The sequence below is a fragment of the Spermophilus citellus genome (assembly GCF_964194105.1).
Source record: "Spermophilus citellus genome assembly, chromosome: 3".
Classification (NCBI taxonomy): Eukaryota; Metazoa; Chordata; class Mammalia; order Rodentia; family Sciuridae; genus Spermophilus; species Spermophilus citellus.
In genome coordinates, this window is record NC_138184.1 from 52316821 (window position 1) to 52341890 (window position 25070).

The following is a 25070-nucleotide window of genomic DNA, read 5'->3' on the forward strand; positions in this document are numbered from 1 at the left end:
CAGACTTTGTTCACTGAGAAGAAATCAACTTCTGGAGAGGGTGGTGGAAAAGTAGGCACTTACTATCAGGAGCTGCTGTAAGAGAAATCCTGGAACCCAGAGCCCCATGTTATATCAGGTCCCATGGAGTCTGCATTGTTGCATAGCTATGGGGGAAGGGTGTCCCTGAAGCAGTATTGTGACAGGACTTGAATTTGTTCTTGGCTCTGGATTCTAAGCCTAGATATCCCTGAAAGTCTATAAATTTGCTATTTCCTTAAATAAATCCCTTTTCTGTTTCAATCACCTTGAAAGGATTCTGTTGTTTGCAACCAAGAATCCTAACTCAGATGACAAAGTCACCATAAACAAAGGAGAAATGAGCTACAAAAATAAAACAATTTTTTTGTGATATTCAGCTACAGTAAAAATAAACATTTGATCCAGAATAAAGAAATCAGCATGATTTTGAGCAAATTTACTTTAGCAGACATAAAATCAAATGGCTACCACACATCCATATTATTCCAAAGGCATGGGTAATTTAAAAAATACAACAGAGAATTTTAAAGTCGTGATAGCAAAACATACCATCTTTATCTGCAGTGTCTTGAGGCTTTGATTTTAAGGTGAAGATTTTTCGTAGCTTACAGTTTGCTGAGACAATAATTCCATCCAATGACTGGAAAACTGCTCCCTTGAATATTTCACTGGTGAAGGCTACCAAGTCAATGCATAGATTGCACCACTAAGATGGAGAGAAGCAAAGGAGAGTTAAGTACCTTCCATAATCACCTAAATGAACGAGCCACTCAACCAGAGGGTTGAGGCAGTTATGTGGGTCAGCCAGCCCCAAACCAATTTCACCCTATCCCTGTCTTGGCTTAAAATTTTCTTAAAAATTGCTTTGAGGGCTGGGGTTGGGGCTCAGTGGTAGAGCGCTTGCCTGGCACGTGTGAGGCACTGGGTTCGATCCTCAGCACCACAGAATCCAAGCTATACATTGGCCATGTGACTCCAGAGTTCCCATCATGAGACAAGACTCTTGTCTGTAGGCACTATGCTGGAGGGAAGCTAATTGCAGGTGTGTCGGATCACTTAAATCTTGAAAATCAGGCATAAGTAGCCAATTGTTCCTTCAAGGGGCCTAATTTGATCACAATTAGCCACTTATATTTGAGGGGAAAAAAAAGGTATGAATGAAATTGGAAGCTGGGTTTAAGCAGTAGCCAGTGTTGTCTACTTATAACCAATTAACCTATTGTACAGAAATAGATTCTTCTAAAGAATTTGTAATTATGCCTGGCATTTGCCAGTTTTAAAGTACTCTTGCAGGCACTAATTTCTGCCCATTAAACAATTATATTCCTCAATACTTCATCAAATGAATCCTCTAAGTGGTCTGATTGAGTTAAAGAAAGAGGGGAAAATAATCATTTAGTGAGTAATTAAGGCCTATTTAAGACTACAGGACAAAGGTAGGAAAAATTATTTTTGAAATTAAAATCATACCTACTTCTTGGGTTCTATATATTGGGCCCTTTTATTATTTGTTTAGGAGCACAATTTACAAAAGTTTCATCACATAGTTTTTTAAAAGGCAAACCTTTCTATCAAGGAATGTCGACTTTAATATGGAGGCGAGCCTGAGAGTGTTTCCACAGCAGAAAAGGAAGAGAATGTGGTAAGATACTGAGAAGGCGTATGGAGATTTTTTTTTTTAAATGTTTCAACAGTAAACTTATATTCCAGGCCATGAGGAGGCTCTGGTTTCTTGGGGGTTCAGGAGTCTGACATAAGCAAAGGTAGCAGGTGGGACTGCGTAGTCATGATTAGCAGGATGACAAGCGCAGTGGGTATTGGGAAGGGTTGTGGGGGGATGGACCGGGAAGGCCAGGTTCTAGACCAACAGGAGGATCAGAAAGAGGACCTTGAATCTTCAGAGCAAGTGCATCTGAATAAGACAATCCTCCTGGTCCAGAGGGGAGCCATGCATGTGGCACATTACAGAGAGGCCCATGATGGGCAGGTGGGGAGGTCTGGAAAGCCTACTTTTAAATAATCTTTAAAAAAAATTCAACACAGTTTTATATGCTAGCCAAACAGTACCAAGTACCAAGAGTTTTGAACAAAATACATTACATTGCCTTGTCATGCTGTCATCTCAGATAATTGTTTTTTCTCTTTCTGTATTTAAAAATAATAGCTCTTCATTCAGTAACTTTCAGACACCAGCTACTGACTTCCTGGATGGTAGATAAGACTTTGAGCTCATTCACATGCACCTGACTTCCCCCACTTTATTCTCCCTGGATAATCAGCTCTCATTTGCTCTTTTTTCTTAAAATCTATGTTCCATGTTTTCCTTATTGTGAATGTCAATGTCATCTACTATTGAGGCAAGTGCTGCTCCATAAATACTTCCCCTTTTGTCATACAATTAAAAATTTTTTTAGAGTTAATAATTGCCATTTTTATTATCTGCTTTATTTTCTTTGATTCTAAGTCTCCCTACATCCTAGAAAGGCTTGAAGGTGACCCCTAAGTTTGGATTTGAACAATGAGTAAGGTTTGTAGGCCCGGGAGGCGTGCAGACAGGCTGGCAGTTTCATCTCAAGGCCCTGCCCCTGCCCTCCCTGCTTATCTGAACCCTCCAGCTGGCTGTGCCATCAGCTCTGCTGGGGAATCAGTGCCTACCTCCTCCACCAGTGGAGTCCCCAGAAACCAGGCCCTTACCCATGACACACTTTCTTATTCATCATGTTCATGCTGCTTTTATTCTCTCTGCCAGGACTCAGGCTTCAGGAAAAGTACCCAAAGAATAACTTGCATATGTGTGTGTGTGGATGACTATAGGAAGACATGGAAATCCATTCATGCCTACGCTCCAGTATTTAATTTTCACTCTTTATAGTCACTCCACAAATGAAAGTCTGAGAACTGACATCTTTACTTAATAAATTCATTTCCTGGGTGTACAGATAGGTGGTTCCTGAAAAAGATGGGGAAAACTTTCACAAATCCCTCTTGGCTAGAGAAAATGGAAATTATTTTTTTGGCTTAGTTGATATTTATAAAGGTTCCAATTTTCATAAGCTTCAATAAATACCTCCTTACTCATATAAATGCTGTGATATATTTTCCGAAGTTTTGGAAAGGAGTCTAGACTCTCTGCTACCAACACTTGGATTATCTGAATTATGTAGTTGATCTTTATAAAATATTATTTTAATTATTTTTGGTGATATCGTCCACTCTTACAATCCTTTTCTTTGTCAGCGTCCTTGATCTCTAATCACTTTACACCTATGTGAGACTCTAGTCCGTCAGGGAAGAACTCTCAACCTAAAATGTTCATAATTACGGGTTCTTAAGAAGTATACACCAGAGAAATAGAAATCTGATAAAGAAAAGACAGTTCTGTTTAGCTTGTTGATGATTAATAATTGAGTTTATGCTATTTATTTCTAGCAAGAAATTTTGCATGAAGGAGTTGACTGGCAAAGGGTGATAGAATGATTCAAAGTGTGAATTTCTAGTTTTTACTGATTAATGTCTTGGCAATGTGGATTTATTACCCTGTTGAAAGACTGCAGATTCTATGAAATCACACACACACACACACACACACACACACACACACAAATTCAAATGCACACAATAAAAAATTTATTGATTGTCTCAGCACGTTTTTTTTCTTTTTTGGGGTGGGGGCAGGTACCAGGGATTGAACCCAGGGGTGCTTAACCACTGAGCCACATCCCCAGCCCTTTTTTGTATTTTATTTAGATACAGGGTCTTGCTGAGTTGTTTAGGGCCTCACTAAGTTGCTGAGGCTGGCTTGGAACTCTTGATCCTGCCTCTGCCTCCCAACCTGCTGGGATTACAGGTGTGAGCCACCCTGTCACCTGTCCCAGCACTTTTTGACTCTCCATAGTTTTTGATATTTAATTTGATTCCTCCTATTTTTTCTCCCTTTACTATAGAAAGGTCTCAAGATAATTGGATTCGTTTTGCTAGTGTATAAAACACCTGAGTTACTACTAGCTCCAGCCAGCAGTGTCTTTAAAAAGAAAACAACAAACAAGAAACCACAGTTTTACAACCTGGAAACCCTAAAGTCATCTCTTACAGAATTCTAGAACTACTTCCTGTTGTTGGGCCCCTACAATGGTATATAAAGAATGGAGTTTTAAGGACCTTATTCCTGTCTTTAAATTTTCATGATAGACTTAATTTTTCAATAGAAAACCAGCTTATAAGAAGTATGTTGCTTTATTTCCAAGTACTTGGGAATTTTCCAGTTCTTTTTGCTATTATTGGTAATTTTTTCATAGTTAAGAACATACTTTGTATGTTTTCAATCTTCAAAAATTTGTTGAGATTGACATAGCTTCACATATTGTAATTCTTGGTGAACATGCACTTGAAAATAATGCAAATTCTGCAGTTGTTAGATGAAATGTTCAACAAATGTCAAATAGATCAAGCTGATTGATACTGCTTTTCAAGTGTATATCCTTAGTTATTATCGGAGTTATTCATGTTATTTCTGAGGGAGGAGTCTTGAAATTTCCAGCTCCACTGTGCATTTATTTTTCTCCCATTAATTCTTTTAGTTTTTGCCTCATGCATTTTAAAGCTCTGTTATTAGGAATGTCCACATTTAAGGTGGTCAGATCCTCTTGATTTAGTCCTTATCATTGTGAAATAGCTCTCTTTACACACTATCCCATTGTCTTATAGTCTTTTTTTGTCTGTTATGAATATAGGCACCCTAGCTTTTATGACTAATATTTGCATGGCATATCTTTTTCCATTTTTAATTTATGACTTATTTGTTTTTAGATTTAATATGCACTTCTTAGAAACATGCTATTGTATCTTGCTTGTTAGATTGGTATTCAATCTAACAATCTCTGCCTTTTAATTGGAGGATTTAGTCCCTTTGTGCTTAATTTAATAATTTTGACATATTTAAGGTTGACATCTTGCTCTTTTTTTTCAATTTGTCCCATCTGCTCTTTGTTCAGTTTTCTATTCCTCCAATATTTTTGGATTAAAAGTATTCTTAGTGTTCAATTAATCTTAATGGGCTCCTTAGTTATACTTCTCTATCATTTTGCCAATAGTGGCAGTAGAGTTTGCAATATTCATCTTTGTAATGTAACTTTGTCTAATATTCCAATATCTCATGGATAAGCTCATGAGGTATGCTACCTTTTCATCATTTTTTAGTGTTATTGTTACGTATTTTGACACTTATATACTTTACAATTCAAACATTGTTTTTGTTGTACACAATACTTTCAAAATACATGAAAAAGAGTTTAGATTTACCTACGTATTTATCTTTATTAGCACTTTTCATTCTCTGATTTAGATCTACATTTCCACCTGGTATATATTTTTCCATTCTTAAGAACTTCCTTTAATATTTTTTGTAGTGTCAATTTTCTAGCAATGAATTCTTTCATCTATTTGGTCCCCGAAGCTCTTTATTTTGCCACAGTTTCTGATGAATATGGATAAAAATTCTAGATTGATAAGTCCCTCCCTGCTTCCCCACCCCCAACCTTGTACCATCTCACTGTCTCTTGCATCCTTTCTAATGGGAAGTTGGGAACATGGTAGTCTTCTTATCATTGTTCTGACATCATATGAACCTTTTTCATCTGGCTGCTTTTAACATTTTCTCTTTATCACTGATTTTCAGAAATTTGGTTATGACATACCATGTTCTTTTTTTTAAATGTGCCTGTTCCTCAGTTTTCAGTTTGCTGAACTCATTTGATTTCTATATTTTTCAAATTTCAAAAGGTTCAAGAATTACTTTTATGAATTTTCTTCTCCCAGCATTTCTTTGCTTGCCTTCTGGTACTACACTTACAATCTCAGTAGAGTGCCTGACCTTGTACACAGCTCCCTTAGATGTTGCTCATTTCTTTTGAGCCCCCCACACTTCACCATATGTTTAATATGGGTAGTTTCTATGTTGCTGACTTCAATTTCATTGATATTCTCCACTGTTTAAACTAGTGTTAAAAACATCTAGACAATCTTTCATTTCAGATATTGTATGTATTTTTTAGTTCAAGAATGCAGATTTCTTCTCCTAGTTTCCATTTCTCTATTGTAAGTTTATATTTGTTCTGACATTATGTTCATATTTTCCTTTAAATCTTTGAAGATATTTGCAATAATTGTTTAAAACCTCTGCTTCTGCATCTGTCATCTTTGTCATGCCTAAGTTTATTTCTATTCATTGATTTTTTTTTTTCCCTCTCTCCTGGTCAGGGGCTCATGCTTTCCACTTTGCATGCTAATAACTTTTTTTTATTGTATGCTGGACATTGCAATTGCTATTGTATGCTGCTAAGCTGCTCAATTTTATTGTCTTTTTTAGAAGAGTTTTAAATGTTGTTCCAAGAGGCAATTAATTTATTTGTCACCATCTCTAACTTGGCTAGACAGGTCTGATATTTTCCTTCATTAGCACTGGTATTTGGCACAGCCCATTGTCAGTAATTGTTTACATATTTGCTTTTTCTGCAGTTTTATAATCTGCTTAAGGAAAAAGGTCATGTGTCATTCACTTTGGGATTCATGTCATCTGATATAGGCCTTGGTCCACAGTAAGGACTTGATAAATACTCATGAATTGAGGTAACCTCTAAGTTGAGAGGCTTTTTATAACACCATATTCACAAGTTAATAAACATGGGTTCACAATGAGAGAAAATAGTGAAGCAGTAACAGCATTGCCTAGTATCAATTGAGCACTTACTGTGAGCTCCATATCATTCTAAGTTATAGCTCATTTAATCCAAACAACTGCTCTGTTAAGTGAGTTGTACCACTGTCAGTGTCTGATGAGGAAACTGGAGCACAGAGAGATGACTGACTCGCCCAAGGGTCTGAAGCCAGGAAACTTCTGAACTAGCTTCAGAATGTCTGCAGTCTAGGTCCAGTGGCCTCACTTCAAAACCCCAACAGTATGCTCCCTGTTCATTTGATTTGAAAATGGGGTAACCCCTAATCTGGTAATCATCTGTTTTCCAAACAAACTTTCTTTGAATTAGTTGTATTTCCTTCTGAATTAATTGTGTCTCCTCCAGCAGAGGAAGGCATGGAATAGCAATTCCTTCCCCAAATATCTTCCCCACAGACTGACAGATGAATAGGGAGAGAAAAACGGATACTTGTTAACAGATGAGGTGAAATATTTACAAACTCTTAAATAAGTACCATAAACATTAGAGTGGATTCTCGGTTAGAGATTTTATTGAGATATTCTCTAATTGTATCTTTTGTGTATCCCTAAACCACCTTGTGCCTGCATGAATCTGCCACCTCCATTTCCTTCTCATGCTACTCAAGAAATTAAATATTGTTGAAAACCCCAAGTTTCCAAATCACTGGCTCTATGAGAAACATTCTTTGAGGAGAATGGGAACTTTTGAGTAGAAGTTTTAACAATGTAATACCAGACCTCTATAAAATATACCATCAGGGTGTGGGTCAAGAAGGTACAACTCTTCAGGAGTTGTACCCATTTAAATAACAAAGATTTAGGCATTATTTATCATATTTATGTCTCCAATGAGTGATTTATTCTGAATGACATAATTGAACTTCCTATTCAAATGGAATTTAATTTATTATACATTTATACCTACTTTAACAGCAAGATGTTGATGTTCATCTGACACCATCACCAACTAACTGAAATTATATTAAAGAAGTAAAATTGATTCCAGTGAGTTCCGAATAAGTGGGTACTTCTGTTGTTTAATCTGATGGTTATTAATTTTTTAATTGTTATTGCCATTGAAAACTCAAACATATTGATTGCTATAATTTAAATATTATAGTGACTCCTCAAAATTTAGAATAGCATGAAAAATAAATTGGAAAGATTAGCATTTAAAGGTCATTGAACAGAAAGTGGCCTATATGTAAATATTCATGTTGGTTTATCTATAAAAATATTAACTTTAATTTTTGCCTCTGGCTACCTAAAGGCTTTAGTCCAAAGAACCAAGGAAGAATGGACCACTTGGCAATTAAGTTCTAAATCGGGTGTAGCAAGCCGAACACCTAGAGGGCCCAGGCAGAGGACTTGAATGAGTGAAGCAAAAGGGTCTGCACGCGCCTGCGCACTTTGAGAGTAGAGAGGACTGAAGTTCATTGGACCACGTCCAGCTCTCCAGAGAGGGTGCGATTGCCACTTGGCTCAAGCTGACTGTTATGCAAGAAGGCAGGCTCAGTGGGGACTAAGTTTTGTGTTTTTTTTTTTCAAAAGAAGTTAGAAAGCAGGAACTTTATTGCAAAATCTCCTGTTTTCTAAAGCTGATGTGCTTTTAGAATGCTGTTTTGAGGTTTACCAACAAAAATATCCACTAATTGCCAAAGGACAGAAAGACACCTGTCTGATTGGGAGGAAACAGAAATGAGGGCAAGGATTTCTTAATATGTGTTTGAATACTCCTGAACATTTGTGAAATCAAATATGAGGAGCATATTTAGAACTTTGGCCAGGAAAACCTCATTATTTTTAACTTCTATAAAGCACATCAAGACTTACTTGTTTGTTCAACAAACATTTATTGAGCACTTTCTATGTGTTACGTACTGATAGGGCCTAGGGATAGAAGCCCACTAAGACATGCTTATAGTATAACGGGGGAGACAAGGAGATACTCTAATTAATTAAAGTGCACAGTGGAGAAGTATTAGGAAGGTTATGAAATTGTGAATGGCGAGATGTTCCCAAAACATCTGATCCAAGAGGGTGAAATCACAGAGGGCTTCCTGGAAGAAATAGCATTTAAAGAGTAAATGGGATCTATAATCCTTGTCAAGGGCTTACTATACCAGTGTTATTCTAAGAACCTTAGATTTATTAACTCATGTAAATTCCCACAACAGCCTTAATGGTGGGTGTATACACTTCATATTAGCTACATCTTATAGATGAGGAAAATGAACATAGAAATTTGTACAGGAGTGTCAGAACTCAGATTCTAAGTTCTTAACCTTTATATATTATTTACATTACATATTTAATAAAAATGTAGAGGAATTGTCAGAGCCTAGATTCTGTGCTGTAGTAGGGTTCAGAACCCAGATTCTCTGTTCTTGCTCTCACAGCATATACCACATATATGTATATGTGGGAATTCTGTTGACGTGGGTCGTAGCTCATTCAGCTACATACAGTGAGCTACACACTTTTCTGATGTTGGTTCATACCATTCCTTGCTGCTACCACCTAGTCTTCACTAACTTTAATCTGTAATGTACCAAATGGTCTCCTCAACTTTGCTTTCCTACCCTTCCAAATCATTGCAAATATTAATCTTCCCAAAGCCAGAACTGTGTTCCTTTCCTACTCCAAAAGCTTTAATGGGCTTCTTTTCTCTATCATAGTGGTTCCCAAAGAGTAGAACATGTACCATCTGGGAGATGATTTTAGATATTATATGGGAGTGGCATTAAATGACATTAAATAATCACAGAATAAAAATTTCCCTCTTATCAATATTCTTTCAGTCCCTAACTATGCCAGAAATAAATATTTTACATGTATCTAATCCTTAATAAACTTTATTTTAAAAAAGAACAATCCTCAGAATAGGGCCTTTAATAAGAAACCCTATTTAGCTAGCTATTAAAATACTATGTTGGTTTTTGCGTGTTTATTTTAGATTTTATCTTATTTTTTTGCAAACTATACTGATTTTCCATTCCTAAGAGTGATACAAAGTTTTCTTTTAAAATAAATTTCAGCCAAAGGAAAGTGAGTCAACTTAAAAGAAAGCATCAGGCATATCCTCGAACCGGTAATACATAAACATGGTACAGAGAGTAGTAGCGAAATGACTTAAGTTTGAGAAATACTGCTCAGTCAGATCAAGCCCTTCAGAAGTTACACAACAGACCTGCAATCTCCTGAAATCTATTAGGCTGTAGCAGGACTGATATTTCTTAGGTTGATTTTAAGGCTGGTAACAATTACTAGTTCTGTGTTCTCCAAAGATGGACTGCTATCCTCCAAAGATGGACCACTGTCCTCCAAAGATGGACAACTCTCCCATAGAAGATGGACCACTATTCCTCATAGATGGACCATTCTCCTCCAAAGATGGATCACTGTCCCCCAAAGACAAACCATAGTGCCCTAGAGATGGACCACTATGCAGCCTACGTTTTTGCCTATGCTATTCCTTCTCTTGGAATGCCTGGCTCTCCATCTGTCCCTGTTGAGATCTTCCAGTCCTTCTAAGGACATACTAAGTGCTCTCTCCTTCATACAGCCTTTCCTCTTCTGGTAGCCAGACAGATTTCTTTCTCTTTTAAAATTCTTTCCACAGTTCCAATAGCACCTTTTCTCTCCCCTGTACTTTCTATCACAGGTTTCGTGACATAGTATTTAAACAACATTCTTTCACCTAGTAGATTTCAAGGGAGAGGAAGAAAGGGCATGAATTTTCATTTTTTTGTACACCATGGTACTGAACAAATGTCCTCATATACACAGTAGGCCCATGATTTGTATTTACTCTATAAATTTAATATTTTAGGCAACATTTGTGCGATACTTACAATTTTGCGCTTGATCATGAAGAGTGGGATTTTTGCATGAAGAGGGGTTGAGGATAGTTCCTTATGTACCGTTGATAAATACAATCTTCTTTTGATGTTCCCTAAATCAGTAATTCTAAAAGAAGAGACAAGACAGAAGAGACAAAGACTCCCATCAATTTAATAACCACTTCTTTGGATCATCATTAAAATGGTATAATTTATCATATAGACCCTTTCCAACAGGGAGTTCGATCACAGGATTTTAGAATTGCCGTTTTCTTTTAAGAAGTAATAAAATTTCTTCCTTAGATTCAAAGTGCTCAGAAGCCTGAATATATAAATTCACTTAATATGCTAATTTATTTCAGTACTCTGCAACTAGATTTCCACTGTCCTCCAGCCTATGAAAAAAATTCAATTTATATGAACTGAGAAACTGCTAGCCTTTAATAACCATGCTTGTTCCAGCCCCTTAAGCTTGTGTTATCTTGGGACATACTGTCACCTACTAAATAGGAAAACATTATGGGTTTCTTTCCCTAAAAATGCACCTGTCATTTTATATAGGCTCTTGGTCTGCTTAGAGACACACACAAAACACCGACTGTCGGTTTCACTTCCTAAGCACATATCTTCCAACTAGAATTATAATACACAAGCTTATTGCTCACTCTTCAGGTCAACCTGCAGTGATACCAAGGACACTGAATTTGAACATCTTTAATAGATTTAGACCACAGCCATGATCACAAAGATTAGGTTTGCTTCAAATTGATAGAGGCTCATTTTTATGTTCTGCTTCCTTTAGGTCTCAGAGGTAACATAGCGGGCTGAAAATCTCCAAGCCTGTCTCAGGCTGCTATATTGTAGAATTGATGCTTTCTTGAAAACTGTCCTTTCATCTGAGAATAAATGATTTTTTCCCTGTGTTTGGCAATTTGGTCTACGTGTATTACACTGCTAATTTTCTAAAATTAGCCATCCTCCAAAGAGATGTTTCACTGAAATACACTATTGTCAATATTTATAGAATTAACTATTTTTAAAAATCAACATAGCCTTTTCTATAGCTCTTTCACGTCTCTTCCTTCCACTTTTCTGATTTCATTTTTTGCCTCCCTCTAAAGCAGTCTACATACCCTGTTGTGGGAAAAATGTCATTAAACAATGTCAGGAATAAATGCAGCAAAAATTAAGTGAGATGATTCCAGGGTATACTCCAGACCTAAAAATTCTATTCTTCCTACACTGAGACCTCATAAAGCTTTAAGTCCATAATCAGAATATTTTAATCAGCCTTTTCACCACTGTGACCAAAATACCTGACAAGAACAATTTTAGAGGAGGAAGGGTTTGTTTGGTGCTCGTAGTTTTAGAAGTCTCAGTCCATGTTTGGCTGATTCCATTGCTCAGGCCCCAAGGTGGGGTGGGAGGGTGTGGAGGAGAAAAGTAGTTCAGGACATAGCAGAAGGAAGCAGGGAGATCTCTGCTCACCAGGGAAAAAAATATAAACTCCAAAGGCATGCCCCAGTGACTTACCTCCTGCAGCCACTCCTACCTGCTTACATTACTGCCCAGTTAATCCATATCAATGGATTAACCGCTGATGAGGTTAAGGCTCTCATAACCCAATCATTTCACCTCTGAAAATTCTTGTACTGTCTCACACATGAACTGTTGGGAGGACACCTCATATCTAAACCATAATACAGAGCTAGAATGTCACAGTGTTAACACTACTCTAGGGTTATACTTAGATGCATAAGTAAATGCAGGATCTCATTCATCCTAGGCAGAATCTTGAATGTGGCATGAGCACATGGTGGGTACAGGGGGTACACCACCAACCACTGAAGTGCAGGAAGAAAACATTAGAACTTTCATCCCATCCTTTAAAAAATGTTATTTTTAGGCACATTTCATTACATAGTAGTTCAGCAACATAGATTTGCATTTTCAAGATAAATAAATGTACCCTGTGGTAGGTATGTGTGAATATTTTACTAGTGGGGTATAGGATTAAATACGTTTGGAAAGCATTGTCATCAAGATGTGCCTAGGTCTCTTCTGTAAGAAGTTCTGATTAAGGAAGAGAGGGAAAGGCTGCTGAGACTCAGGAAAGAAAAGGAAGTGAAAAGAGGGACCACATAAACCAAAGACTCGCCTGTGACATGATTTTATTAAAGGTTTCCTTTGCTTATAGGGATAAGAGTATATGATTTTTATCAAAATTACTAAAGATCAAACTTCCAACAGAAGAATGTGTCAGTATACTGTCACTTCATTGGCCCATGGAACTTTAGGAACATTCATTCATTCCTTCACGCATTCAACAAATACTGAGCCAGGGAACGTGCTAGAGACACATCAGCAACACAATGGTGACAAGGACAAGGTCCCACCCTCCTGGAGCTTGGATGCTACTGGAAAAGTCAGGTGATAAAAGTATAAAGAGACAAAATAGTTAAAAGTTATCCTAAATTCAACGAAAGAAAGAAATAAGAGACTAACTAGAGGATAGCAAGAAATGATCTACTTTAAGCCGCACCAGCAAGATCTGAGCTGGTAGGTAAGGAAGGGAAGAACATGAGGTAGAGAGGTAGGAAGGAGCCAAATCTTGCAGGGCCCTTATGCCAAGGAAAGGAGTGTGTAAGAGGGCCACATTCTAAACTACACAATTAATGGATATAATAAACATAGTCACGGTCTCTTGTGTTGCCGCTGGATGACAGTTGTGTAACTGAAATGCACAGATTTCAGTGTACGATCAGTGTATTTCAGTGTTTGCATGATGTATATATTCATGTAATTACCACTTTGGTGAAAATATAGCACATGCCCATTAGCCTAGAAAGTTCCCTCTGGCCCCCTCTAGTTGATCCTCACCTATGGGCAACCACTCTGTTATCTGATTATTAATTTCTTACAAATGGAATGGTGTAGAATATACTCTTCTTTGTCTGCTTCTTTCATTTAGCATGACATTTTAAAAATTCATATGCTGTAGCACTGTATCAATGGTGATATTCTAAAAAATTGCTGAGTCTTATATATATATATCCAATAACTTATCCATTTTCCTACTGATGGACATTTGAGGTGATTTCAGTTCTGCTTTCTAATAGATAAAACCTGTATAAACATGCTGGAAGATCTTGTCATGGACATGTATTTTCATTCTCTTGATGAATAACTAGGAATGGAAATGTTGAGTTCTTGAGGAAAATATTTATATAATTTTATAGAAACAGCTTTTCAGGGTGGTTACAATGTTTCCACACCCTCACTTTTTGATGCTATTAGAATTTTAAATTTTAGCCATTGTTAGTTGGTATGAAATTTATATAATTGTGGTTTTATTTGCATTTCTCTTTTGACTAATGATATTAAGCATTATTGTAATGTTGACTGATATAGCTCCAATTGTGGAATATCTGTTAAATCTTCTACTCAACTTTTATTGGGTTGTTTTCTCATAATTGTTAAAGTTTTTATATATTTTGGAGACATGTTCTTGTCAGATATATGTATAGTGAATGCTTTCTTGATTTACATACACACATATATATATACATGTTTTGTGTGCATATATGTATGTGTGTATATATATATGTGTATATTAATTTAGCCATGTGTTCTAGTAGCTTTCATATAATTCTGAGGATTTTCTACATTAGTAATCATGTCCTCATAGAATACAGACTTCTTTTTCAGTCTTTATGCTTTTTGTTTAATTTTTTTCTCTACTGCACTGACATTTTAGGACATTGAGCATATACATATATATACACACAAAACATATGTATATTGATTTTTGTGTTTGGTGCTGAGAATCCAACCCAGGGTGTTGTGCATGCTAAGCAGGCTCTTTACCACTTAGAAATATCCCCAGACTTTTATTCCCTATTTTCTTTTTTCTTTTCTTTTTTTTTTTTTAGAGAGAGAGAGAGAGAGAGAGAGAGAGAGAGAGAGAGAGAGAGAGATTGATTTAATATTTATTTTTTGGTTATCAGCGGACACAACATCTTTGTTTGTATGTGGTGCTGAGGATCGAACCCAGGCCGCATGCACGCCAGGCGATCGCACTACCGCTTGAGCCACATCCCCAGCCCTATTCCCTATTTTCTTAATAGCATGGTAAAAACTTTTTATTTGAAAATGATTTCCACCATAGAGAAAAGTATCAAGCATAGTACAAAGACTCATATAGGTTCACCGATGTGGGTGCTTTTTGATTAGCTGAAGTTTAATTTGATGAATTTCAGTTTGTCATTATTTAGACTAGTGCTTTCTGTATCTTCAAAGAAATCTTGCCCAACACAAAGTTGCAAAAATATTTTCCTGTTTCCTTCTACATCTTATAGCCTCAGTTTTTATATTTAGCTTTGATCCATCCCACATTGGTTTCTGTGTGTGGTATGAGTTAGGGGGTTGAGTTATTTTCTTTCTGTGTGTTTATCCAGTTTTCCCAGATTCTTTTATTAAAGATTCTCATTTTCTCAGTGAAATGCCTTGAAAATCAATTATCATATCACATTAGTCCATTTTCTATTACTATGCTGAAATATTTGAGACCAGGTGTTATTATTTAGGTATTATCTGTCCCCCAAAAGCTCATGTGTGAGATAATGCAAGGAGGTGAAATGACTGGGTCACCAGTGTGTTCACCTAATCAATGCATGAATCCACTAAGATGAATTAACTGGGAGGTAACTGAAGGTATGTAGGGTGTGGCTGGAGGAGGTGGGTTACTGGATGTGCCTTTGAGGTTTATTTATTATTTATTTATTTTTAAATTGATTTTATTTTTTTAAATACACGACAGCAGAATGTATTACAATTCTTATTACACATATAGAGCACAATTTTTCATATCTTTGTATAAAGTATGTTCATGCCAATTCATGACTTTATACATGTATTTTTTTTGCATTAGACAATTATATTTATATTTTTCTTACACCACTACACTGATGTTTTAGGACCTTGAGCATATATTGTTAGAAGTGAGGAGAGCTGACAGCCTTTGCCTTGTGCCTGATCACAGGGGGAAAGGGTTCATTGTGTCCCTATCAAATGGTAGACCTAGGTTTCCTTTATCAAATTGAGAGTGCTTTTCTATTCCTACTTTTTGATAATTTTTAAAAATCATGAATAGATATGGAAGTTCGTTAAATGATTTTTTGCATTGATTGATCCCATATCTTTTTAATTTATTTTGTCTAAATATTGAATAATCTGGTTGATTTTCAAATGTGATATGTCAAGTTTTGATGGCAAGGCTAAATTAACCTCTTAAAATGTAGGGAAGTGTTTCCTTATCTTGTGTTTTTGGAAAGTATTCATTTAAAAAGATGCTAATTCTTTAAATTTTAATAGAATTTGCTATATCTGAAGTTTCTCCCTGGGATGATTTTGCTTATGTAATGTCTTCAATAGACGACAGTAATATTCAGATCTCTAATTTTTCTTGGTTCAGTTGTGTTCTTCGTATAGAACTGTTGAGTTTATTGCCATAGGTGGCTTATCTTATCCCATTTATTATCTTGTTAACATCAGTTGGATCTGTAGTAGTATCCCTCTCTTATCTTTCACATTGATAATGTCTGACTTCTCTCTCATTTATTAATCAGTCCTGTTATGGTTTATCAAGTTTATCTTTACAAAGAAACAACATTTGGCTGTATCAAATTTCTCTTTTTAATTTTCCATTTTATTGTTTCTGGACTTATTATTCCTTTCCTTCTACTTATTGTGGGTTAAATTTACTTTTTGTTCCCCATTAGCTTCTTAGGATGAAAATTTATACTGTTAATTTTATGTCTTTCTTTTTCTCATATAGACATCTAAAACTATATATTAAGATAAAAAAAGATATTATGGTAGGTACATTCCTCACATTCTATATTGAACTTTAATTTTCATTCAATTTGAGATATTTTCTAGTATCTCTTAAGATTTCTTCTTTGAGTCCTGGGTTGCTTAAAAGTATTCTATTTAAATTCAAAATATTAAGGTCTTTTTTAATAAAGTATACTGTTATTTTTTTGGTGGTGTTGGGGATCAAACCCAGGACCTTGTGCATGTTAGGCAAGTGTCCAACCACTGAATTACAACCCCAGCCCTTGATTTTTACTTTTAGTTCCATCAAGGTCAAAGAAAATATTTTTGTAAAGTTTCTTTTTCTAAAAGTTATTAAGACATATCCTAAGACTTCTTTAGAACTTCTTCCTGCTCCATTCTGGATCCAGTCTTCCAATAGGTCTTAAATTTGTGACTTCTAACTATGATCCCACAGAAAGCCTGCTGAAAGGACTCTCTCCAAGCTAGTAAGACTGAATATAGTCTGGTGGAATGTGGTAATTTACCTAAAGGAAAAAAAAATCTATTGTTTACTCAGCATAGAACAAGAAGACGACTTAGACTTTGGTGCCTGAAATATACTTCCCAAGGGAAAGATATTATTATCAAATAAATATTATCTATTGAACATTTTCTGTGTGCCAACACTGCATTGAGCATTTATATGCATTCTCATTGAATCCTCCTAAAAACCTTCCAAGATATGCACCATTATTATCATCTCTATTTTACAGATAAGGAAACTAAAACTTAGTTGGTAATGTTAGGTGACTTTCCCAAATTTACATACCCAGCAGAGTCCAGATTAAACTGAGATTTAGTTAATTCTACTCATGACCACTTTCTGAACCCCATGCTTTCTTTTCAGGGTGGGTGATGCACATCCATAGAAGGATGATCTTTGTTCCTGTATCTGATGCCTGAGACTCCTGCCCTGCTGTGTGTTTGGCTGGTCATAGTCCCCCCAACTGCAGTTTGTGTGGGAATTGGTTATCTTCTTTCCATTGACAAAGCCTTCCTTTAGGTACGTCAAAAAGCTCTGATGGAAAAACAGAAACCCAGAAGACCTGGGTAGGGGAGATAGCAAGGTAATTACATAGTTAGAAAGGGAAGGGAAGTATATTCCCCAAAGTCTAAACCCCTACCATATGCCAGAACCTGCAAAAATTATCTCATTTATTCTTCCCAACAACTCTTTGAAGTAGAACTCAGTATTCACCTCTGATCAATGTAGTGTGAGGCTTAGAGATATTAAGAAACTTGGTCAAGATCTCATAGCTAGGAAGTCGCAAGGCCAGGAAGTCTACTAAAGCCTATAAAGATAAGACACAGGGATAATGCTAAGTTAATTCCAAGTCTATCTGACGATTCCAGAGGATGGGAGTCACCTGACTCAGTGCTTTTGAAAGGCTGTGTACTTACAAGGAAGGAAAGGAGGAGTGACGGGCCTATAATCCTTTACTTTACTACAGGGTATTCAAGGAAGAAAAGTGACCAGCCAAAATTCCTTGCAAACACAACTGACCTCCTGACAAATATACTAAAGGTATTTGTCAGAGGGAAAAGGTCTTAATGGAATGCTTTTTGCATGGTGTACTCTGATCTGTTTAGAATTCCTTATGGTTAACAAACTAGAATCCTTGGGCTTATAAGGGCATGGTTCCTGGGAAAATATCACTGAAGCTAAAAAGGTATAAAATGGCCAAAATGGCTCTCTCTAGGTAAGTGGTACTTCCCCTCAGCTGTCGCTTGGAGAACTTATCTGTTAAATCTGAGCCAGAAAGGACTGGAGAGCTTGGGTGGCAGGCCTGGATCTCTCTCTGCCTCTTGAATCCCTGAAATCATGAATAAAACTCAGTACTGGCTAATGTCTCCAATTTGTGAGTCTTTTTGGCATACAATCCTTAGAGCTATAGCACACACCTGGTTGTTTGGTAGCCTCTTTAGGAAGTACATTCCCCAAAGTAGGGTCTGAGACAAGGAAATACCTGCAGTGACATCACTGCAAATGACAGGGTTCCATCCCATCAGGATTCTAAAGACACGTACAGAATACCTCAAAGAACTGACCACCTGAAGAGTTGGGTGGGGGGAGCACATAGCCAGTGACTCCCAATCTTTAAAGGTTAAGGGCTGCCTCTGGGGCCTTAACTCCCAGTATCTCCAGGCTGTGCCTGTCCCTGGGAAAGAGCTCCCACTGCACCAAAAAGAAGGCCCTGGGGTGGACGTTTTTACCAAACTGTCCACTACTACTGCAGCTCATAGCAGGGGTGGTCCAGGGGACAAGACATGGTACATTGATAATGCCAGCATGCTTGCAATTGCTTAAACACACTCCCTTCTTTATTATTTTCCTACCTTTGTGTATGCTCTTTTCTGAGAAAGCTTCTCTGTGATGCCAACTAAAATTGTAATCATTCATCACAGTTTGATCGGCAAGCTGTCTGCCTCTTCCTTGAAAACGATTTGGATCTCCACAAGAAAAATAATCATATGTTTCTTTAACTTACTACAATATGTTTCTCAACCTCTGCTACTGAAAGTTTTCTTTCTCCCATTTGTTCTAGGTCCAGTGCCTATCTATAATCCATTTTATGGGCCATAGGTTGATACAGATCTTTTCCTTTGTTTTCATGGGTGAATAATATGAAGTCCCATATATTTCAGTTTTAGCACTCGGTAGTAATATTTTACTTGAGTTTAAAAGAGTTATTAGAATTTGGTATTTCAAAGCTCATTCTAGATTTTAAAGAAATCTCTCATTTTTAAGTTCCACAAAGAAGTCTGACTGCCCTGAAACCCTGGGGATTGCAAATTTCCTAATGTGCATATGTAGAAGTGTAAGGGGTGTGGACTTTCTCTCATTTGGAGGAAGGACAATTTATTACAAATTCATATCAATACTATTTTGATTGGGTTGTAGTTTTCAAGTAGTGCTATTCAAAGTTTTCAGTAATAAATTATTATTGTTTTGGACTAACCATAATCAACTAAAGCAGAAATATATCATAATGGTTCAGGTTCAGGGCAATCTTTTGAAGCCAGGTCTTCTAGGTTTGAATTCTGGCTGCATCACACACTAGCTGTATATCAGACAAATGACTTGCCCTCCTGTGTCTGTTTCTTCGTCTATAAAATGTGGGAAATAACAGTACCTACCAGATTATCGCGAGAACCACGTTAGTGAACGCATGAAAAATGCCCAGAGTTGTACCTGACACACAGGAAGTGCTCCCGAACTTCTAACCACCATTGACTGGGGTGGCTATAGATTATTTAGTGAATTATCAGAGTGTCTCATACATGCTTACATAACCTCTTATCAATAACCCCAACTCCACACTGGAAAGTTGGAATGCTGGCTCATAACATTCTTCATCCTGCTGCAGTGTCTTGGTTTAAAAAAAAAAAAAAAAAAAGGATGTCATCGTAGGCTGCCATCCACACTGCTTTTTCTGCTAACCTGTAAACTCCCTGAGGCTGAGACCTGGTTGTCACAGCATTTTCACAGATTTTGGTTCAGACATTTGTAATTGATTAGGAAATGCTTGCTGAACTGCTTTTTTTTTTTTTTTTGAAGCCCTATGAAACATTTGCTCCTCTATTTATTGAGCATCTACACAGTGCCAAGCATGAAAATAGATACTGGGGGTATCACAGTGAATAAAATGAAGTTCCCAGGTTTTGAAGCATGTGTTCTACTGGAGAAGATAATAATAAGTAAGAAGTACGCATACAGTATGTCAGCTCCCAATAAGTGCTTATGAAGAAAAATAAAGCACAATAAGGTGATCGAGGGTGATGGGGTGGAAAGTATTATTTTAGAAAGAGTAGTCAGGAATGGCCTCTCACAGAAGGAAAGAACTGAATAAAGTGAAGGTAAGAACTATGCACATACCTCAGGGAAAGAGTATTCTAGAAAGAAAACTCTGCAAAATTGTGCGAAACTCAAAAGAAAAGATTCATTCTTTTGCTCTAGTATATATTTCAATATAATCCAGCACATTTATTGAGGTGGGCCCCTTGGGCTATTAAGTCTCAACAGGAACTACACAGTAGGCGTATAGCGTGAGGTTTACCCTTAGAGGTTGGGGTTTTGTTTGCACAAAATGCTTCTCAGTTAATCTATTATGATTCTGGTGTCAGGTAGAATTCTAAATTATCATGTCCCCAACTTAGGACAGAAGTATTAGGTCTGGGCCAACCATATGGTGCTAGGGGCTTATTCTTCTGTCTTTGCAAAAGGAAATATGCACACCCTCCCCATGTCATAATCAAGAGTAGTTGGTTTTGGAGGAAAACAAAATCATATGCTAAGATTAAACGGTTCTGAAAGCAAGCTGAGTTGCTACTTTTAAAAAATTAAAATTAGTCATTCATGAGAGAAAGAATATAAATGCATATGTGTGACTACTTAAAAGCTTCATTACACTTATGTGCTTTTTTGGGGACAATTTAGTTGCTGTAAGGAAGGCTGATTGTAAAACAGCTCTTTACTTGTAATACAGTCTTGATTTTTCACCATCTAAAAAATCTCCTGTGACCTAACAAAAAAGAAAAAGACAAGCAATATTGGCATTACTCTTCTTGTACTTAAAGATGCATTTTTTAAAAACCCACATGTAAGTTAATACATTGTTATATCCTTAAGTGAGCATTCATAGCTAAGGGTCAGCAATGTGATAGAAAAAGTAATGAGACTATGGTGAGAAAAAATGGGGTAGTCAACAGGAAAATCAACCTCATTTATAATAATATTCTAGTGATCAGCAGGTGTAGAACTCCCAGCTATGGTCATTAACAACATTCATTTCAAACTTAACATCTACATTTGCAAACCACTTGAAAGTAAAATTACTTTTCAATTCAATTTTCCATTTGCTTTTATATCTTCATCTTTGATTGACAGTTGTTTTTTTCTACCATGGCAATCTCAGTGAGAATTTGAGTAAATGGTTGCAACTATCCAAGAGTGTGGATAAACTCATTTATTTAGATTATCTATTCACTTTTCTTCTGTTGTATCATCATTTACAACCATTTGTGAGCGTTCACTTCAGGTTAGAATGAACTTGCAAAAATTGATGTCAGACTTCTGATGATTGGATTCATTTATTAGAATCATTTGTTCTTAAAGCCAAAATGGTTTTCATTTTTCTTTATCATGACCTAAAAATTACAAAATTTGAATGCACATTTTCAGTGATGCTACCAAATAACGCTAGGTATAATTACAGGAAATAGCAAAACTGCAAAATTGTATCTTTAGTATTCACAGTGATGTGGGTATATAGTTAGTATGGCTCTAGACTGAAACTCAAAGGCCAATAGAAGGCAGTTCCATAGTTTCCCTGACACATTCCAATGCTTTACAATTACCATGAAGAATTTTATTCTATTAGTTTTGTTTGTTTGTTTTTTCCTGGATTCCTTCTACTGAAGTTTAAATTCATGAGGTTTCTTCTGTCCTCAATAGAAAGAGCAGCAATTCTGCTTCTTTTGCTTAATGTTTTTGGGAGTCATTTATGTTGTAGGATGCCTAATAACTTTTTATTGCAGAACAGTATTCCAATACATTGATGACATAGCACATTGTGTTTATCCATTCACCAGAGGAATTGATGGGAGTTGTAGACTGTTCTCAGGTTTGGCCAGTCTGAATAATGCCACTGTCGACATATACATTCAACTCTTTGTGTGGAAATATGTCTTTTTCTTCTTCTTCTTTTTTTTTTTTTTTTAGGTTCCTTCCCAGAAAATGTGGTTGTGCTGTTTTATATTCTACCAGGAAAATGTAAAAATTTCAGCTTGTCCAATTCTTTTTTTTTTTTGTACTGGGGATTGAAACTGGGGGCACTTTACCACTGAGACATATGGCAGGCCTCTTTTATTTTTTATTTTGAGACAGCATTTCACTAAGTTGCTTTGGGCCTAGCTAATTTGCTGAGGTTGGCCTCAAACTTGTGAACCTCCTGCCTCAGTCTCTCAAGTCGTTGGGATTACAGGCATGCATCACCATGCCCAGCTTAGTTTCTTCACTTCTTGATTAATACCTGATATAGTCCACTTTTTACTATAGACTTTATAGTGGTAATATTATTTCATTGTTCCTTTGACTTTTTTTATTGATACACTATGTTGGAAATATTATCATGTGCTTTTGTGAAATGACAATTTTCCCAAGTTTTAAACTGAGTGATGTTTTCTTATTAAATCATTAAGAGTTCTTTTTATAATCTGAATATAAGAATTGACCATATATATGGTTTTTAAATATTTTCATCAGTCTGCAGTCATTTATCTAATAATGGCTTTCAAGGCACAAAATTTTAAAATTTTGATGAAGAATGGTATATTATATTTTTCTTTTACTGATTTGTTTTTGTATTATATCTTCAAACTATAAACTGTCTACTTCAGGGCCATGAAGATTTCCTTCTGTTTTCTTCTAGATTTTATATATATGTATATATATATACTTTAAATATTTATTTTTTTGTTTTAGGTGGACACAATATCTTTATTTATTTTTATGTGGTTCTGAGGATTGAACCCAGTGCTTCGTGCATGCCAGGCCAGCGAGCTACCCCTTGAGCCATATCCCCAGCCCCGATGTTTTATATTTTTAACTGTTACATTTGTATTCTAAAATCCAATTTAATTCCTTTTTGTATATGGTGTGAGGTAAGGATCTAAATTAACTTTTATACATGTGGATATCCAAATGTCCTAGTACCATTTGTTGAAAAGACTATTCTTTTGTCCATTGAATTGTCTTAACACTTTTGTCAAAAATCAACTGGCCTTAAACCTAAGGGCTTATTTCTTGATTTTCCATGTTGCCACATTGACTCATATATCTTCTTCATGTCAGTGCCATACCGCTTTGATTACTGATGCTGTATAGTGAATTTGGAAATCAGTAAGTGGAAGTCATCCACTTTTGTTCTTCTTTTTCAAGATTGCTTTATTTACTTTTGAATTTTCATATTAATTTAGAATCAGGTCATCAATTTCTACAACAACAAGTGTTCACTGGGATTTTTCCTACAAAAAAGCCTGCTGAATTTAGGAAGAACTACCATCTTAACAATACTGAATGTTCTAATGACATGTCTCTCTGTTTATTTACATCTTTAATTTCTTTAAGAAGTGTCTTAAATTTTTAGCAGTAACTCTATTAAACTTATCCTTAAACATGTTGTTCTTTTTGACACTATTGTTATTATGATTGAAATTTTCTTGGAATTTCTAATAATTGCTCTTATTAGAAATGCAACTGATTTTTGCATATGCTAATTTTTGTATTATTCTATCTTGCTGAACTCATTTATTCTTTCCAGTAGCTTTGTTTTTGCAAATTCCTTTGGATTTCTTAGAAATGCTCATGTTTGTGAATAAACTCAACTTTGCCTTCTCTTTTTCAGTATGGATGCCTTGTAGCTATTTCTTTTTCTTGTCTTATTGTATTGACTAGAATCTCTAATAAAATGATGAACAACATCTGAGAGAGAAAACATACTGATAGTTGATCTTAAGAGGAAAGCATTCAGTCTTTCACCATTTGAGAATGATAAGCTATATGTTTTTCTTAGATTTTTTTTTTCCTTTTCTAATTTGTGGAGTGTCTTTATCATTAATAGATGCTGGATTTTAGGTGTCCCTACTGACTGAGGTGACCATGGTTTTTGTTTCTTGTTTTACTAATAGGACATATTAAATTATAGTCACATCATGAAGAAAAATGAACATAGCCTCAAAAACCAATAGGATACTGAAATAATACAGAGTATTTACCTGATCATAATCAGATGAAGTTAGACGTCAATAAAGAAGGATATAGGGACATCCACTCCTGAGTAAAAAAATGGATCAAGGAAATCACAAGGAAACTTAGAAAATGAGATGAATAAATACTAAAACATGAAATACCAAAATTTGGGGGATGAAGTGAATGAAGTGCTTAGAGGGAAATTCATGGATATATATGAAAATTAAAAATGAAGAAAGATCTGAAACCAGTAGGATAATCTACTTTAAGAGAGTAGGTGAAACAAAGAGCAAACAACACTCATAGGAATTTAGAAAATCAGTAGACCCAAATGCCTATTCTTTGAAAAGATCAACAAATTGAACAAATTGTAGCTAGTTAAAGTTGGGGGGCGGGGAGCGACGGAGGGAGAGGGAGACAGAAAAGAAAGCACTCTCTCAAAAATTTGGAGTGAAGGATGCGTACATTACTACTGATCTTACAGAAGCAAACACACACTTCCAATAATGAAAATCCTAGGATGAGGTGGTTTCATTGGTGAATTACATAAAATACTTAAAGAGGAATTAAAGCCAATTTTCCTCCAGTTGTCCCAAAAATGAAAAGGAAGGTGCATGTCTCAACTTATCCTATAAGACCAGTATTACCCTAATATCCAAACCAGACAAAAATATCAAAGGAAAATCATGTAGATCAATATCCCTTATGAATATAAATATACAAAATCATAAAAAATACTAATAAACCAAGCCTAGAAACATTTAAAATTAATTATACACTATGATCAAAGAGAATTATCCCAGGAATGCAAGCTTAGTTCAAAATACAAGAATTTGTCAATGAAATACTAATCATTATTATATGAACA

At 35.9% G+C, this 25070-nt stretch overlaps 1 protein-coding gene across 2 annotated transcripts in view; it reads right to left on the reverse strand.

The window, feature by feature from the left end:
• CFAP20DC (CFAP20 domain containing) overlaps window positions 1–25070 on the reverse strand; it is a 223903-nt gene that overhangs the window by 120122 nt on the left and 78711 nt on the right. For both annotated transcript variants that reach the window (XM_081288238.1, XM_081288237.1), the window contains exons 5-6: window positions 10588–10702; window positions 571–727 (exon numbers count right to left, since the gene is read on the reverse strand). In XM_081288238.1, coding sequence (XP_081144364.1) covers window positions 571–727; window positions 10588–10702 — 272 coding nt within the window. The remainder of the gene's footprint in view (window positions 1–570; window positions 728–10587; window positions 10703–25070) is intronic.